The sequence below is a fragment of the Cetorhinus maximus genome, chromosome 7 (assembly GCF_964194155.1).
Source record: "Cetorhinus maximus chromosome 7, sCetMax3.hap1.1, whole genome shotgun sequence".
Classification (NCBI taxonomy): domain Eukaryota; kingdom Metazoa; phylum Chordata; class Chondrichthyes; order Lamniformes; family Cetorhinidae; genus Cetorhinus; species Cetorhinus maximus.
The window spans coordinates 97,076,062-97,095,403 of NC_135885.1; the positions used below are offsets into that span (position 1 = coordinate 97,076,062).

At 43.0% G+C, this 19,342-nt stretch overlaps 1 protein-coding gene across 8 annotated transcripts in view; it reads right to left on the bottom strand.

The window, feature by feature from the left end:
• The window catches only part of LOC144682952 (ETS-related transcription factor Elf-1-like), a 168,438-nt gene that overhangs the window by 18,900 nt on the left and 130,196 nt on the right, over positions 1-19,342 (bottom strand). For all 8 annotated transcript variants that reach the window (XM_078545879.1, XM_078545880.1, XM_078545878.1 and 5 more), the window contains 2 exons: positions 15,872-15,979; positions 10,921-11,097 (listed from right to left, as the gene is read on the bottom strand). In XM_078545879.1, the coding sequence (XP_078402005.1) occupies positions 10,921-11,097; positions 15,872-15,979 (285 nt within the window). The remainder of the gene's footprint in view (positions 1-10,920; positions 11,098-15,871; positions 15,980-19,342) is intronic.

A 19,342-nucleotide genomic window follows, 5' to 3' on the forward strand; every position in this document is an offset into this window, starting at 1 on the left:
ACTATAATACAACAAATCCACAAGAAAAAACAAACAGAATCCTTTAACATATGATGATTTAGCTTTTAAATTAAAATTGTAAAACTGAAAAATCTCAATCAAATAAACATTAATAATTGAGTTTCATTTTTTCATGACATTTGAAATTACCATGGGCAGGATTTTACCCATGGCAGGGGTGCACAGCAGGGGCGGTCAGGAAGCTGAGCGCCACCCGAGATTGGCTCCGCACCACGATTTCACACTGGTGGGCCAATTAAGGCCCGCCCATCTTGGAACGAGAGTGGCAGCACTCAGCGCTGCCTGTGAGGGCAGGGGAAGGAAGATGAGCAGGCCTACGGTGATCTTCGTGCATGCACGCAAAAGGGCGCTTCAATCTCCCTGAGGCATGGAACTGCCTTAGGGAGATGAAGCACTGTTTAAAAAAATAAAGAAAATAAAATTATCATAAAACACGTCCCCACATGTGACTCTGTCACAGGAGCTGGTACATGATTTTAATTCAAAAATAAAACTTTTATTTAATGTTTATTTGCTTCAGGGAAGCTCATTCCGCCCGTGGATGAGGTTTCCTGAAAAATGTGAAGACCGCTTGGCCTTTTCCTCTGCCCAACCATTAGGTTGGACAGGCAGCACAAATTTGAATTTAATTAGCTTCTTAATGGCCTTTCAATTGTCAGCGGGGGCGCAGCCAACTCAGGTGCGTGCCCACCGAACGAAATATCACGAGACTGCACGATGACGTTGGGACATTCGCCCAACATCATCACGAGCCACGCTCTGGCGTCGCGCACCCTCACGTTGAGCATAATATTCTGCCCCATGAGTATATGAGATGCAAGTTATTGTACTGAGCCATAAAATAGGAGGCCGTGTAGAACATTGACTAGAACCCTGGCATAACAAGAGGATAGGATACCAATAAAAATGGAATTGCTTTGGCTATGAAAGGATTATAAATAGGTCACCTCCAATGGGTTTCACTTAAAAGCTATAATATTTTTATTGGCCTACAACGTCAGTTTAAAAAAATGCTTCACAGAGGGGCGATGAAAAATGGATGCATTGCCGGAAAAGGAAAAGATTAGCAGAGGTGAGCAAGAAGATTCTTAACTGAGGTAAAGAAGGTGCTTAAGAGATTAGTGAGGTGAGCAAAGAGTTCAAAAGTAGAGTTGTAGGATTGGAGAAGATAATGCTTGAATGGGACTTGATGCAAGTTTGGATATGGGTAGCATTGTATTACTGCAATTAACATCAGAACAAGGACTCAATAGAAGGAGGATAAGTCATGTGCATCAGTGCACTGAACACAAAGGAAACTCTCAGCTCTGGAATCCACTCCCTCCCAGCTACTGATTTACTCAACCATGCCCTCACCTTTGATGTCCTAGTCCTCCATAAAACCAGGTCATTTTCTTAAGACCCTGTTCCCTGCACTCTCACCTCCAACAAATGCGAGGAGCTCATGGACTTCCTTGTCACTAAGATTGAGGCAGTCTTATAAGCTGCCCCTGCCATGTCCTGCCCTTCCACTAGCCCACCTGGCCAAACTTCCTTTAATGCTAGTCCTTATCCTAATCCTGAACTCGCATCTTTCTCTAATTTCTTTCATCTCCCCTCATGCCCCCTCCCCCAGAGCTCACCTTGTCCTTGAGACCCACCTCCTGTTCCCTCAATGCTATTCCTATTAAACTGCCGATCACTACTCAACTTCTCCTCCTGACCCCCATGTTAGCCGATCTTAGGTGTTGCCCCTCTGTCCTTTACATCTGCAGTCATCATCCCTCTCCTCAAAAAAACAACTCTTGACCACTCTCCTCTGTCCTTGCAAATTACTGTTCCATCTCCAACCTCCCTTTACTCTTCAAAGTCCTCGAAAATGTTGTCCCCTCCCAAATTCATTTCCATCCTTTCAGGAGCTCCAAGTTTGAGTCCCACCAATAAGGTTTCAGTCCCTGTCACAGTACCAAAACTGCTCCAATCAAAGCCACAAATGACATCCTATGTGACTGTGACATAGGTAAGCTTTTTCTCCTCATCCTTCTTGACCTGTTGTAGCCTTTAACACAGTTGACCACACCATCCTCCTCCAACACTTGTCCAGTTGGGTGGAAATGCTCTCACATGGTTCCATTCTTATCTATCTAATCGTAGCCGAGGAATCACTTGCAAAGGCTTCTCTTCCTGCTCCTGCACCGTTACCTCTGGTGTGCCCAAAGGATCAATCCTTGGCCCCTCCTGTATCTAATCTACATTGCTGCCTCTTGGCGACATCATCCAAAAATATGGTATTAGCTTTCATATGTACCAACGACACCTAGCTCTATCTTGTTACCACCTCCACTGTTGCTAAATTATCAGACTGCTTATCCAACATCCAGTACTGAATGAGCATTAATTTCCTTCAATTAAATATCAAGACTGAAGCCATTATTTTTGGTCCCCACACCAAACTCCATTCTCTAGTTACCGATTCCATCCTCTCGCCCTGGCAACAGTCCGAGATTAAACCAGTCTGTTTGCAACCTTAGTGTCACATTTGATCCTGAGGTGATCATATTTGTGCCATCACCAACGCTACCTATTTTCACCACCCTAACATCATTCACTTTGCCCATCTCAGCAAATCTGCTGATGAAACCCTAATCCATCCCTTTGTTACCTCTATATTTGTCTACTCCAACACCTCCTTGCTTGTCTCCCACATTCTATCCTCTGTAAATTTAAGGTCATCCAAAACTTTGTTGTCTTAACTTGCAACAAGTCCCATTCCCCTATACCCTGTGCTAGCTGATCATTGTTAGCTCCCAGTCAACCAACATCTTGATTTTAAAATTCTCATTCCTCCATGGTCTTGCAGCTCCCTCCCCCCATCTGTGTAATCTCCTCCAATCTCACAACCCTCCAAGATATCTGTGCTGCTCTAATCCTGGCCTCTAGTGTATTCTCATTCATAACTTTTCTACCATTGATGACTGTGCCTTCAGGTGCCAAGACCCCAAGCTCTGCAATTCCCCCTTGCACCTCTCCACCTTGTTTTCTACCTTTAAGAGTACTTAAAACCTACCTCTTGGACCAAGCTTTTGGTAATCTTACCTAATATCTCCTTATGTGGCTCTGTGTCATGCTTTGTTTTATAACGTTCCTGTGAAGCGCCTTGGGATGTTTCATTATGTTAAAGGCGCTATGTAAGTTGTTGTTATGGTAAAGGATAATTTTGAGAGACATCCACACAAAGTTTTTATCACGAGTCAAGGGATATGGTACAAATGAAAAAGAAAAGTTGTATGAAGCGTCAGTCAGTGCTAGAAGAAATAATTCCTTTGATTGCTTTGTATAGTGGTGCTATTGCATACATGGGAGTTTTATTTTCAGCCAAATGCTAGTGTGCTTTACAAATATTATAATCTTTTCACAAGCAATAGCGAACAAAGGGGCCAGATTTACAGTGACCACACTACATTAATACAAAAACAAAATACTGCAGATGCTGGAAATCTGAAATGAAAACAGAAAATGCTGGAAATTCTCAGCAAGTCAGACAGCACATGTGGAGAGAAACAGAGTTAACATTTCACGTCAATGATTTTTCATCAGAACATCAACCCAAAACGTTAACTGTTTCTCTCTCCACAGATGCTACCTGGTCTGCTAAGTATTTCCAGCATTGTCTGTTTTCAGACCATATTACATTAATTTGGTTGCAGAGGCAGGCAACAAAGACAACTCTGGTTTGCAGGGATTTATTTGTCTTTAAATCAGAAAAGGTTAAGCAAGTTTTCTTTAGAGGGGAGATTTAGAGGTAAAGTCATCAAATTTAAAGCAAAATTATCCAGGCATTATTCAGTATGGGGAAGGGCTCAAAAGTCAAGTAACTCAGGTAAAAATAAGAACCTTAAGAGTAAGTAGGAGTGTAACATGAACATTTTCACCCAAAATATGTGGAAGTTATTCAATGCATTACCAGGGAAGGCAGCGGAAGCAGACAGTGCCAATGAATTCAAGCGACAATTGTATATATTATGGCAGAGGGAAGAGAAGATTAAAAGATTGCGTGATAGCAATATCTAGGGGTGATCTCCGAGAAAGCATTTCATGTTATAATTGTGTATTGAAATAGGATCTTGGAGGTTTAATTTAAGACTAAAGCCAGTCTTTGGCAGGCCGGGGTTGGGGGGGGGTGGTGTGTGTGTGTGTGTGTGTGTGTGTGTGAGAAAAATCTCAATAATAAAGATGAACCTGAATATCTAGCACTAGGTATTATGTTGCAAAAAGAGCATATCATATACACTAAATAGTTTCACTATAATCTCAATTAATAGACTTTATTAATAAGATAGTTTCTTTCAAATGTCACAGGGGAAAAGAAAATGAAGAATTCCTGTCCAGATTTGGTTCAGTGGCAGCCTGTTTAAATACAGTCATAACACAAAGAAGTTAACAAACAGCAACATCATCTTCTATCAAGCCTATCCCAAGTGTTTCACAGTAAAAGCTGGAGAAAAGAATTACAACTCAAGCAGTACTGTGTAATTGATTCATGTAATTTTCACATGATTGGCAGTTCATTTTTTTTTATATATAAAGAGTGGCCGGGTATTGAAAATCCAAACAAACAGTCTAGCTAGCTTTAATTTGGAGCTACAGAAATAGCTCTACTGTTCTAGTCAAGGAGTCAGTATCAAATTGCTAAGAGGTACTTCAAAAAAAATAGTTTTGCATTTATCTAATGCCTTTCATGACTGCAATACACCTCAAAGTGTTCAACAGCCATTGCAAGTGTAGCCACTGTTGCCCTGTAGGAGCCATAGCAGCCAATTGCACACAGCCAGATGATAACAGACCTGTCACACGATAACGCAGTGCTGTAAAGCAAAATTCAAGGAGAACAGGAACATCCTGCAAAGAAAGACCACTTGATTTTCAATTTGAAGATCATAGTGGTAAGAAGCTTATGATGAAAAGTTATTTACAAAGGACTAGCTTAATACTTAGTAGCACAATCATTTTTATTAATTTGTCCATTGGAGGACTTAAACAGATAGCCGACTGTAAATAATTAACTGCTATAGGACTGTTACTTGTTTGTTCAGCTTTTGCTAAATTTAAAAGCATTAAATAGATTTCTTTAATGAGATCTGAAGGTGTCATGCTTCATTCACTCAAAGATGAGGGAAATCCCTTGAAGGTACAGAATAGGCCCAGTAGGCAAAAGTAATCAAGAGTCAGGATTTTCTATTTCTGCAAAGAAGAGACATGCTATCTAAACATTTCCATCATGACGATCTAAATGCATCGCCAATATCTGAATCTGTATTAATTAAACTTATGAATTCAGCAACTCATGCATTTGAGTTTAGTTTTAACAGCACCATGTATGCCCAAATAGGTGGTGTTACCATGGTTTCTGCTCTTGGCCCAACTCTCGCAAACATCATTGGTTTCTATGAGAAACACACCTTCAATGGAATGACACCTAACCTCCTACCCTTGCATATTTCTGATAAGTAGATGATACCTTTGCTATATCTCAATTCATAGCTACATGCAAGAATTTCCTTACTACACCTTAACAGGCTCCATCCTGTACTCAAATTCACCTTTGAAATGGAGCAGTCAAATAAGCCCCTGTTCCTCAATGTGCTAGTTAGGAAATCTGCCAATGGATTTTCTACTAATGTCTACTGCAAGCCTTCACTGGCAAATATCTAGCTCTCTACTGAGTTCCCACCTATCCCTGACCTTCTATTTTGCTCCAACTGCTTCACCACCACTCCATCCTCTTCAACAGTATAAAATCTATCACATTTCTACCTCTCTTCAGTTCTGAAGAAGTCATATGGACCCGAAACATTAACTCTGTTCCTCTCTTCACAGATGCTGCCAGGCCTGCTGAATTTTTCCAGTATTTTCTGTTTTTATTTCAGATTTCCAACATTTGCATTTTGCTTTTAGTTGTTTGGTAGTACAGAGTATTGCTCGAAAAAGAGACATGTCAAAGCTGTGTGTCTTGCACTTGTTTTGCTTTCATTTCACTGGTCAATACACACGTTGGGATTCCTACAGTTCCAGACGTTATAAGATTGGCCTTATCGGCAACCTCGTTAATAGGGCCCAAGCTATTTGCTCACCATGCAAGCTTGGTACTGAAATAGTGCACATCAAAGCCATCCTGCGAGATAATGGCTACCCTGATAAGATCATCGCTTGTTGTATATTGCGTAAACTCATGAACAGGTCTAAGGCTGCCACTTTGAGTCCTGAAAAGTGCCCAGTCTACCTCAGATTACCTTGGAAGGGTAAGGTGTCTCAAAACATTTGAGCAACAGGTGAAGCTAGCTGTTGCACGCTGTTACCATGCAGTCGCAACCCGAGTGATATTCTCCACTAACTGGGTGATGTCGTTAAGCCAAAAAGATGTTCTGCCTATCACACAAATGAGCAACGTGATATATGAATTTCAGTGCTGGGTGAGATGCCAGGTATACAGCATGTACATCCCAACAATTGGTGGATTATATCAAACAGCGTGTCCCTTTGACTGTTCGCAACAGGCAAAGTACTGGCCGTACCCAACAAGCCAGTGCTTATAAAACTCAAAACAATGTCTTACATTAAATGTGATTCCGTGATTGGACAACATCTCCTAAAAAATCCTGATTGCGCTAAGAATTATACTGGAAACCAATTTAAGATAAAAAATAAAAAAATCCTGGAAAAACTCAGGTCTGGCAGCATCGGCGGAGAAAAGTACAGTTGACGTTTCGAGTCCTCATGACCCTTCAACAGAACCAAGTAAAAATAGGAGAGGGGTGAAATATAAGCTGGTTTAAGGGTGGGGGGGGAAGAGAAGTGGGGGTGGGGGTGTGGTTGTTAGGACAAGCAAGCAGTGGTAGGAGGAAATAACCAAAAGATGTCACAGACAAAAGAACAAAGTGGTGTTGAAGGTGGTGATATTATCTAAAAGAATGTGCTAATTAAGAATGGATAGCAGGACAAGCAAGGTACAGATAGCACCAGTGGGGGTGGGGTGAAATAAGACTAAAATCGCATAAAAGGTATAGATAAATGATCGGTGGAATACATTAAAAATAATGGAAATAGGTAGGAAAAGAAAAATCTATATAAATTATTGGAAAAAACAAGGAGGAGGGGGAAGAAACGGAAAGGGGGTGGGGAGGAGGAGGGAGTTTAAGATCTAAAATTGTTGAACTCAATATTCAGTCCGGAAGGCTGTAAAACGCCTAGTCGGAAGATGAGGTGCTGTTCCTCCAGTTTGCGTTGAGCTTCACTGGAACAATGCAGCAGGCCAAGGACAGACATGTGGACAAGAGAGCAGGGTGGAGTGTTAAAATGGCAAGCGACAGGGAGGTCTGGGTGATGCTTGCGGACAGACGAAGGTGTTCTGCAAAGCGGTCACCCAGTCTGCGTTTGGTCTCTCCAATGTAGAGGAAACCGCATTGGGAGCAACGAATGCAGTAGACTAAGTTGAAGGAAATGCAAGTGAAATGCTGCTTCACTTGAAAGGAGTGCTTGGGCCCTTGGACTGTCCCGGCAGACCGATCGTGTCAGCCTGTTCCTGCCCCACGGAACTCATTTCTTGCTATCTTGACTCTCTTCTCTCTCCCCTTGTCCAGTCCCTTCACACCTACATCCATGATTCCTCTGACACCTTACATCACATCAACAATTTCCAGTTCCCTGGCCCCAACCGCCTCCTCTTCACCATGGACATCCAATCCCTCTACACATCCACCGGGATGGTCTGAGGGCTCTCAGCTTCTTCCTCGAACAGAGGCCCGAACAATCCCCATCCACCACTACTCTCCTCCGTCTGGCTGAACTTGTTCTCACACTGAACAATTTCTCCTTTAACTCCTCTCACTTCCTCCAAATAAAAGGTGTGGCTATGGGTACCCGCATAGGCCCCAGCTATGCCTGTCTCTTTATGGGGTATGTGGAACATTCCTTGTTCCAGTCCTACTACGGCCCCCTCCCACAACTCTTTCTCCGGTACATCGATGATTACTTCGGTGCTGCTTCATGCTCTCGTCAGGACCTGGAAAAATTTATTAATTTTGCTTCCGATCTCCACCCCACCATCGTTTTCACATGGTCCATCTCTGACACTTCCCTTCCCTTCCTTGACCTCTGTGTCTCAATTTCTGGTGATAGACTGTCCACCAATATCCATTACCAGCCTTCCGACTCCCACATCTACCTCGACTACAGCTCCTCACACCCCACTTCCTGTAAGGACTCCAACCCATTCTCTCAGTTCCTTCAACTCCGTCACATCTGTTCTGATGATGCGACCTTCAAAAACAGCTCCTCTGACATGTCCTCCTTCTTCCTTAACCGAGGTTTTCCACCCACGGTAGTTGACAGGGCCTTCAACCGTGTCTAGCCCATCTCCCGCGCATTCGCCCTCACGCCTTCTCCTCCCTCCCAGAAACATGATAGGGTCCCCCTTATCCTCACTTATCACCCCACCAGCCTCCAAATTTAAAGGATCATCCTCCGCCATTTCCGCCAACTCCAGCATGATGCCACCACCAAATACATCTTCCCATCACCCCCCCCGGCGGCATTCCGTAGGGATCGTGCCCTCCGTGACACCCTGGTCCACTCCTCCATCACCCCCTACTCCTCAACCCCCTCCTACGGCACCTCCCCATGCGAACGTAAGATATGCAACACCTGCCCCTTCACTTCCTCTCTCCTCACCGTCCAAGGGCCCAAACACTCCTTTCAAGTGAAGCAGCATTTCACTTGCATTTCCTTCAACTTAGTCTACTGCATTCGTTGCTCCCAATGCAGTTTCCTCTACATTGGAGAGACCAAACGCAGACTGGGTGACCGCTTTGCAGAACACCTTCGTCTGTCCGCAAGCATCACCCAGACCTCCCTGTCGCTTGACATTTTAACACTCCACTCTGCTCTCTTGCCCACATGTCTGTCCTTGGCTTGCTGCATTGTTCCAGTGAAGCTCAACGCAAACTGGAGGAACAGCACCTCATCTTCCGACTAGGCGCTTTACAGCCTTCCGGACTGAATATTGAGTTCAACAATTTTAGATCTTAAACTCCCTCCTCCTCCCCACCCCCTTTCCGTTTCTTCCCCCTCCTCCTTGTTGTTTTTTCCAATAATTTATATAGATTTTTCTTTTCCCACCTATTTCCATTATTTTTGATGTATTCCACCGATCATTTATCTATTCCTTTTATGCGATTTTAGTCTTATTTCACCCCACCCCCACTGGAGCTATCTGTACCTTGCTTGTCCTGCTATCCATTCTTAATTAGCACATTCTTTTAGATAATATCACCACCTTCAACACCTCTTTGTTCTTTTGTCTGTGATATCTTTTGGTTATTTCCTCCTATCACTGCTTGCTTGTCCCAACAACCACACACCCCCCACCCCCCACCCCACTTCCTTAAACCAGCTTATATTTCACCCCTCTCCTATTTTTACTTAGTTCTGTTGAAGGGTCATGAGGACTCGAAACGTCAACTGTACTCTTCTCCGCCGATGCTGCCAGACCTGCTGAGTTTTTCCAGGTATTTTTTATTTTGGATTTCCAGCATCCGCAGTTTTTTGTTTTTGTTTTTACCAATTTAAGATAGTCAGGCTCGCAGTGTGACTCACTCATGCATGCTAGAAGCCACACATATTCACACACAGGGCCCTGTCCTTTGCAGGCAGAAGGAACGTGTCCACACATTGCACCTTTTCCAACTAAACAAAAGCTTAGGGAACAGTCATTCTCGGTTCAGTCCCCAGAGCAATGCCTTGGCCAATCAGAGTTGACCTGCTCGGTTTGAATTTGAACAAAACTGGGCAGTTAACTGTTCCATGCTGCATTCTCCATGGCCATACCCCCACCAATCAGCACTCTCTTCTCATGCAATATAAATTGTTTTTCCCCCATTACTGTTGGCAATTTCTTGCGATAGCGTGCAAGCTGATAGCATGTTTCATGATCAGATAATAACCAGATTATCTGTTTTAGTCATGCTGGTTTAGGGGTATAATTTGCCAGCATAGTGTCATGGGATCTTTTACATTCAGTCACAAGGAAAGACTAAAGATGACGTATTGTCTTTATGCTGTCACTGCCAAAGAACTTACCTTCTTCTGAACTGGAGGCTGGCCAGAAAACTTGATTTCCAGCTTGGTTCTCAAATTGGATCGGGCCTCCTGTCTAGTTTATTGGCCTTGCCAGCCCTAGAGTCTACTCTGGGAAAGAAAACCTACTCCAGTGCAATTGCTAGAAAGCAACTTTCACTTTGTCGTTTGCTAATTCTGGAAGCTCTGTAAATGCTTGGGAAACTCAGACTGGACACACATTCTTTAAATGCTGACATCAAAGAGTCATCCCAAAGCAGTTCCATTTTTTGAAGGGATAGCTTCCAGTGGTTTCCTCATTCAGGAAAAGGGAAAGACCCTACTCCCATGGCATTTTACCCCTTTCCTGTCCTTTTCTACACCATGTTTTCTGTGGTTGACATGAGCCTCTCCAAATGCTACTTTGTAGTAGGAAACTTGGGAGAAGGGTGAGAACTTCATGGGCAGACTATTCTCTATCCTCTTACTGTGGTACGGGTAAGATTGCTAATTCAGCATATGGAGGACAATTGCAATGGGCCCACTTCCTACCAAAAATTGACTCAATTTCCTAAATTTAGATAAGCAGACTATCACACCTCAGCAGTATGGTTGCCATCAGGGCTGGTCACAGTGAAAAATTCAATACAGTAGCTTCAATAAGGGCTTCTCATTCCACACTCATAATAGATGATTGTGCTGCAACCTAGTATGTCAAATGTCCACTAACTGGCCAATCTAACCAACTTGAAAAATACATCAGATGCACGAACGAAGGGATCTCCTCATTGCTCTGCACCAAAGGCTTACCTTTCCTTTTTTTGGTCTGCTCCAATGATTCACTGCCATCATCCTGGTGGGCAGTTTCCTGCATCAATATAATCTCCTGTGCGTTCTCCACCACCTCAGGAACTCCATCTGCCCGCACAGAGATGTGGGTGACGGGAGCCGTGACCATCGCACTGGCTGATGGCATGAACACGCGAGCTAGAAAAATTTTTTTTTTAAAAAATCAGTAAATTCAGTAACCGCCATAAAGTTCAAATGACAAACAGAATGCATTGCTCAAAACACGCAAGTCATTCTGCAGCTGAGGCGCTTTTAGAAGATGCCAATACTTGTTCAATTTTAACCCAGGTCGATGCACAGGGCTTACTTTTCAGCTCCCGTCTCTTATAAGGGTGCCTGCCATTAGCCAAAGGTCTCCTAAGAAGTCACACTTCAATGTTTTCTTTCTTTCAAATAACCAGAACCAATGATTGCCTCAAAGCACAAGAAACCTTATGACTAATTGGGAATCAGGTATTGGGAGGGTTTAAACTAACATTGCATGGGGATGAGAACAAGGATGAAAAAGAAGGTGCACCTAGAATTGCGAGGGGCAATGTTATGATTCCCATAGAGACTGTGAACTTTTAAAAAGAAATTCAAACTTCCAGTTTATAGCTGAAAGAATGACACAAAATTTTGTTTTAAGGCATTTACTGTAACAAAAGACTAAAAACACTCTTTACTAAACACTACCTTTCTAGGTAACATACTTTAAACCACAGAACGGAATTTCCCCTTTTATATTTTTAGCATAACTGAAAAACTCACGTCACAGGAAAACGTTACTGTCCTTTAAGTAGATATTCAATTTTCCCAAAATCAGTCCAAAGTGATTCCTAGTTCTTGAGGGTTTACTTCTGTTTCTCCCTTTCTCAGTGTGGTAATTTCTAACTCCTAGAACTGTCCTTCATGATGAGAGAATCATGGGAGATCCTTCCCCCTGCACAAGCTGGGCATATCTCCCAGCTTCATTTTAACTCCACACAAATTTAGACTTCTTAATCTAGGGGCAAGCTTCTGCCTGCATTCAAGTGTGGTGAACCATAGAGACTTTCAGCCTCCAGCTGCTCTCCTTCTCCCAGGCCCTGGTAGAATAACAGTATCTGAGAGTTTTCAGGGATATTTTAAAAACCTATCTCCTTTCAAAGCCCATTTCCATGGCAATACAAATCACATGGGCCTCGTGTCCAGGGAGAAATGTGGATTACCTATCCGTGAGAGTCCAATTCTCTTTCATCTTGCAACCAAATGGACAGTTTAAAGCACAGTTATTTTACATGACACTCTCAACACTTTTCTGGGACTTTGGAGGCACCTAATTTATCTACTGTTAGCACAAAAGGCTGCTGCCATTGTCTCCAAGTGTAAACACCTTGGCTTTATAAATAGAGGCATAGAGTATAAAAACAAGGAAGTAATGGTGAAGCTTTATAAAACATTAGTCAGCTTCAACTGGACAATTACGCCAAATTTTGGGCACCACATTTTAGGAAAGATGTGAATGCATTAGAGAGAGTGCTCTTAAGTGTTAAGCTTGTTCTTGAAAAATCTAGTCTAGTCCGTAATTAGCAGTGACTGGAAAGTACTGTGCAAGTAAACTAAGTTCACGCGGTGTCTGTCGGCACCGTCGAAGCCTTCCGTGCCCGGTGGGCACCACGGGGGTTGGGGTGCTTTATCGACCCTCTTAATCACATTTTGGTTTGATGTTGTAAGTTTCCTTTAAATTTTGTCTTTGGTTTTGCAGTGACCCTAACTTAGGGGCTGCGTTTTATTTTATCCCTCATTTTGTTAATTTAGTTTATTTGGTCGGCATTAAAAGAGCTAAACTAAGTTTCTTTCTTTCTTCCAGCTTTAGGCAGGGCAAATACACACTGCTGAAAAAGTAGTTAATTAGCTAACTGGTTGAACCTGGTTTCTCTAGTTCCAGTTCAGTTTACTATAAATTTATGCTTCTTTAGTGTAACTAAGACAAAGGAGTGCAGCTTTGTTACTGAGTGCATACCTGGAGTTTGGTGAAAGGAGGTGTTCCTTTCCTTTTGCATTTTCTACCTTTTTCACCCTGTAGGAATTGGGTCTTACTTTACTACAAGGAAAGGAGCTAGCTACTTGGTGAGTATCTGGTAAGTGGTTAAGGTCTGTTCCAGTCCCAAGGTTCAAAATAGTATACGAACTGGTGGTAAAGTTAATAAAATATATAAAAAAGGACAATAAATAAGTGAATAATATAATTAATTAAACCACATTAAGGATGGCAGGATAGGTGATGTGTCAAGGTTGCAGCATGTGGGAGCTCCCCGATGCTCGTATGATCCAGGGCAAACACGTCTGCAGTAAGCTCAAGGAACTTCGGCTCAAAGTCACTGAGCTGGAGGCCGAGCTGCAGACACTGTGACACATCAGGGAGGGGGGAAGTTACCTGGATGCTTTGTACCAGGAGGCGGTCACATCACTTAGGATAGGGTCTTCTGATTTGGTCAGTGGTCAGGGACAGGAGGGTGTGACTGCAAGTGAGGCAGGTAAGGTGACCCAGAGGGCAGGAGTGCAGGAGCCTCAGCCTTTGGCTGACCAATAGGTTTGAGGTTCTCTCAGTTTGTTTGGATGAGAGTGGGGGCTACAGGATGGATATAGAAACTGACTATGGCATCATAGTTCAGGAAGGCATTCAAGTGGGGGGAGTTAAAAGAAATGCAGTGGTACTAGAGGACAGTATATCAGTAAGATAGACACTGTTCTCTGCAGCCGAGTGCGACAACCGGAAAGCTGTGTTGTCTGCCTGGTGCCAGGGTTCGGGATGTCTGCTCAGGGCTGGAGATGAACTTGCAGTGGGAGGAGGATCATCCAGTTGTCGTTGTCCATGTAGATACCAACAACATAGGTAGAACTAGGAAAGAGGTTCTGCATAGACAGTATGAGCTAGGCACTAAATTAAAAAGCAGAATCTCTGGGTTATTACCTGAGTCACGTGAAAATTGGTATAGGGCACATAAAATTAGAGAGATGACACATGGCTCAAAGACTGATGTGGGAGAAGTAGGTTCCAGTTCATGGGGCATTGGCACCAGTACTGGAGAAAGTGAGGGCCATACCATTGGGACGGTCTACACCTGAACCATGTTGGGACCTGTGTTCTGAATGCACGTAGTACTTGAGATAAAACAGAGGAACTGATAGCTCAAATAGAAATAAATAAGTACGATCTGATGGCCATCACAAAGACACGGCTGCAGATGACATAGATTGTGCCTTGAATATTGAACAGTATGTGACGTTTAGGAAGGACATGAAGCCAGGAAAAGGTGGAGGCTTGGCTCTATTAATTAATGATGGTATCAGCACATTAGAGAGGGATGGCCTAACTTTAGGAAACCAGGATGCAAAAATAGTTTGGGTAGAGATGAGAAACGATAAAGGCAAGAAGTCACTGGTGGGAGTGTTGTACAGGCCTTCTAACAGTAACCATACAGTAGGATGGCGTATAAAAGGAGAAATAATGAGAGCTTGTCAGAAAGTTATTGATAATCATAGGGAATTTTAATCTGCATATAGACTGGGAAAATCAGATGAGCAAAGGTAGCTCATTAACTATCCTGAAAACATTCTCTTAAAACAGCACTTTCTGGCACCAAACAGAGAGCAAGCTACACTAGACCTGGTATCATGCAAAAAGATAGGAGAAACTGGGGCTATTCTCCTTGGTAAAGAGGTGATTGAGGGGAGATTTGATAGAAGTGTTCAAAATCACGAAGGGTCTAGATAGCATAGATAGATTGTTCCCATTGGAGGAAGGGTCAAGAACTATTTAAGGTGATTGGTTAAGGAGCCAGAGGTGACATAAGGAAAACCTTTTTACCCATTGAGTGGTTGGGATCTGGAATGCACTGCCCAAAAGTGTGGTGGAGGCAGATTCAATCATAGCTTTCAAAAGGGAATTAAATTATTATCTGAAGAGATGAAATTTACAGAGCTATGGGGAAAAAGGCAGGTGGGTGGAACTAGCTGAATAGTTCTTTCAGACAGATGCCATAGACACAACAGAACCAACAGCCTCCTTCTGCACTGTTACCATTTCATGATTATGTGAGGCTGGCTACTGATCATTTGAATATTGATAAATGGAACCAGTGCAGCCCCTAATATTAAGGTGTTAGCCCTAAAGGCCTGAATATTGCTATGGGGTCTATCCAGATCTGCTTGATCTCTGGGAAACCTACCATCTGGAAGCACTGCAGTGCTTTCTCTTCTGCCAGTGCTTGCTCATCCAGAAAACAATCCAAATGCTTGTTTTAATGAACAAAGCGTCAGCTTGATGCATTGGTGCATTGAAATGGCCCCTGTAGTAGCAGGAAGGAGTTTTTGGCTTAAAAGTTCAGAGCAGTGGTGGAGGTTCTCTGCAGGTCAGAAGGCAGATGCCACAACTCTACTACTATTACTGCTGTGGAACTTTGGCCTGAAAAAGCAAATCTCTTCAGCCATTTTCGGAAAGACATGTCTGTAAATCAGAGCTGTCAGAATAATTGTAGGTGCCACACATTGGAGCTTGGTGAAGGAACCTCAATTATTGCATTTCAAGTTGCCAGGCTCCCAAGTGAATGACCTGAGGTGGGAAGTGGGTTGAGGAAGGTGGGTGGTGGCAGCAGGGGGCATGTGAGAGAAACAACTCTAATTTAGCAACCTGAAACAGAGAAGCTAAAATGTTGGAAACTCTCAGAAGGAACAGAACTATAAAACTGTCACTTCTATAAACTCCCTAGACTGCTGATCTGAAAAGGAACAGAATAGGTCATAAAACAGTACAGCTGATGTTAACTAGTCAAGAACACATCAAAATCTGTTGTGCCATTGATTCTAAGTTGTAATATTGTTGTATAATTACACTGTTAATTATCTTCTAATTTTGTCAATGTATAAGGAGATTTGAACTGGCACTTACTTATCCTCTTCTCTTCAAAGGCAGGTCCAGGCGAATCCATATTGAGCAGTGCCTCAGCAGCCTCAATAGTCTCCATTGTTTCATCTCCATTTTGACAGGAAGCCTCCACTGCAGCATTAGAAACAAAGAATTTATGGAGACACTTCACAGCATGACAAAATCATGACACAATAACTACACAGTGACTTGAAAATGGATTTTTAGTGCTCTAGTGCTATATAGTTTAAAAAAACTGCCTTTAAATTAGTGTTCACAGACACCAACTTGAATATTTTTAATTGTCAAAGTGAATGGTAGACTGAACAATTCTGATTATTTATTTGCTGTTTTATCTAAGAGCTGGTGGTAGCTTCAACAGATAAGTATGCATCTGATCCAGTGGCCCAGGATCTATTGCTATATTCTGTCAGGACCTATGCAAAATAAATCTGGTCCAAATGAAATCTGGATTATTCAAAAATTTGTATAAATTGATGTCTGACAGTAATACTGTACAATCATAGCCACCCTACATAAACTGCATTGCATACACCCTAAAGTCTTGTTTTTCATTCTATCCCGCCTAATATTCACTGGTTCTCTTGACCTGAAAAATGGAAAATAAAATCCTAGCATGGCTTCACCCCATCCCGGCTCCTTGCTCAAGCCACGCCTACTTGCGCTCTTCTGACTCTAACCTACTGTCCACCCTCTCCATGCATTCAGCTCTCTTTGATTGGTCAGTCTCTCCATCTTACTATACACTTTCAAAACTCTCTTCGAAACCTCACTCAGTGACCTGGCCTTCTGTCTCATCTCCTACCATTACTCGACGGATATTTATTGTAGCAAAGCCAACTTAAACAGAACATCTAAAAGTTGATCATACTACCTGATATGCCCTGGGAGATGAACTTTATAAAATTGAACTGCTGAAAGTGCAAAAGCAAAAGCTAAGCTGCAAACCAGCTTAAGCACATCTTTCAAAACTAACTGTTTAACCACAGTTAAAATCCCATTTTTCACTAAGTATTAACGGTGTTATGTTAATGTATGTTGCTGTTGTGGATAACTGTAATAGTTACAACTTGTTAATACAGCTAATTGGCCTTGTGCCACATAACTAACGCATCCCAACATACGTGCACACAAGAGACAGAAAGAAAAAGACAGGGCCAAGAGGGACGCAGAAGAATGGAGAAGAGCGAGAATAGGAAATGCACAGGTGCGAGCATGAATAAGACCATAAGGAGAGCATGTGTGGCGAGGGAATAGTATAAGTAGGAAGGAAGATACTGCCCCATATGCGTACACAAAACACGTGTGAACGAAGGATGAGCAGGGAGTTAGTTTGAGAAAAAAATACAAAGGAACGAGTAAACCAGAAATGAGCAACTCTAGTAGGGGTCACCAAACCTTCTGACGTAACCTTGCACATCAAGCGTCTCAAAGATAGGCACAAGTTTCAGTGTTGTTAAAATTCTCCTACACTCAAATATTCATTATCCATTGAGAAGAGAACATGCTTCAAAAAGCACCAATCTGATGGCGGCCTAGCAAACCAGACGCTGCCCAGTCCCCATGATGCCCTGTCAGAGTTTTGAACTTTTTGTTTATGTCAGGAAGCAGAGGAAGAGGGTCGTCTGCTCAGTAACAGGGCCATCAATTTAGTATGGATTATATGGGACATTAGTACAGTGACACACACATTATATGCATACATATTAATAACTAAAAGCCAGGAAATGGAAACACTAAATGCAAAGCGATAGAAAAGGAAAAGTCAAACACTTAAAAGACAGGATAAATTGGGACAATGAAAGCAAAATTTCTGCAAAATCAAAGTAGAAAGGTCAGAATCTTAACAGAAGTATGGTAAGTATATCAATAAGAATGACCACAGAGATTCAGGGTGGACTAAAGACAGCAGCAAACAGAAGAGATACAAGCTAGGAAAGTGACTGAATAAATGTGACATTGGCGTTGGGAGGGAAGTGGCCACGCATTAGGGAAACCTTGTATTAAGTGAACATTCCTCTGCAGCTGAGGCAGTTCAGGCGCTGCCTGATTGGAGTCGGGCCTCTTGCTTATCTGCCCATTCAATCAAAGTAGAGGCATGAAAGTGCCGCTTTTTTAAAAAAAAAATTCATTCACGGGATGTGGGCTTCGCTGGCTGGGCCAGCATTTATTGCCCATCCCTAATTGCCCTTGAGAAGGTGGTGGTGAGCTGCCTTCTTGAACCACTGCAGTCCATGTGGTGTAGCTAAACCCACAGTGCTGTTAGGGAGTGTGTTCCAGGATTTTGACCCAGCGACAGTGAAGGAACAGTGATATATTTCCAAGTCAGGATGGTAAATGACTTGGAGGGGATCTTTCAGGTGATGGTATTCCCATGTGTCTGCTGTCCTTGTCCTTCTAGATGGTAGTTGTCAGGGTTTGGAAGGTGCTAAGGAGTCTTGGTGAATTGCTGCAATGCGTCTTGTAGATGGTACACACTGCTGCTACTGTGCGTTGGTGTTGGAGGGAGTGAATGTTTGTGGATGGGGTGCCAGTTAAGTGGGCTGCTTTGTCCTGGATGGTATCAAGCTTCTTGAGTGTTGTGGGAGTTGCACTCATCCAGGCAAGTGGGGAGTATTCCATCATACTCCTGATTTGTGCCTTGTAGACGGCAGACAGGCTTTGGGGAGTCAGGAGTTGAGTTACTCATCGCACGATTCCTAGCATCTGACCTGCTCTTGTAGCCACAGTATTTATATGGCTAATTCAGTTCAGTTTCTGGTCAATGGTAACCCCCAAGGATGTTGATAGTGGGGGATTCAGTGATGGTAATGCCATTGAACATCAAGGGGTGATGGTTAGATTCTCTCTCGTTGCAGATGGTCATTCGTGCCACACAAGTGTCAAGCAATGTTACTTGCAACTTGTCAGCCTAAGCTTGGATATTGTTCAGGTCTTCCTGCATTTGGACATGGGCTGCTTCACAATACTCCTGAACTTTTCACCCCTTGGGTACAGACTGCAAATTAATGAGCGCTTTAGGGACTGTAGAAAAATTGGAAGTCTGGGCACGTTGTACATCTCCTTGCGAAAGCTGACCATGCAGCAGTCACTGGTGGAGGCACTCACAGCCCCTTGCAATGTCATCATTCAGATTTGGATCAGTCTCCCCCATCCTTAAAGCTAACAGGGCAGCCTTGCAGTGCAGGTTAGGAGAATGCCTGCATCTGAGTGGAGAGCACAGCATGCGGCAAAGCTGCTGCCCATTGGTCAGGTGGAGGTGGTGGGGTATTGGACATGCAGTGCGCTGAAGTTTTGCAATTCAAGTGGTGGCCAGCACTCTGCAACATGCCATAAGCGGCCTTCAGACTTAACCAAGAGGGGTTCTTAATATGCCCATGCTAACCCATGCGTTTCTCTTTCATCCTGCAGAAGTACAACATCAAGTGCATAGAGCCTGGTGACCTAGCCATATGCCTCATGGCTTACAGGGAG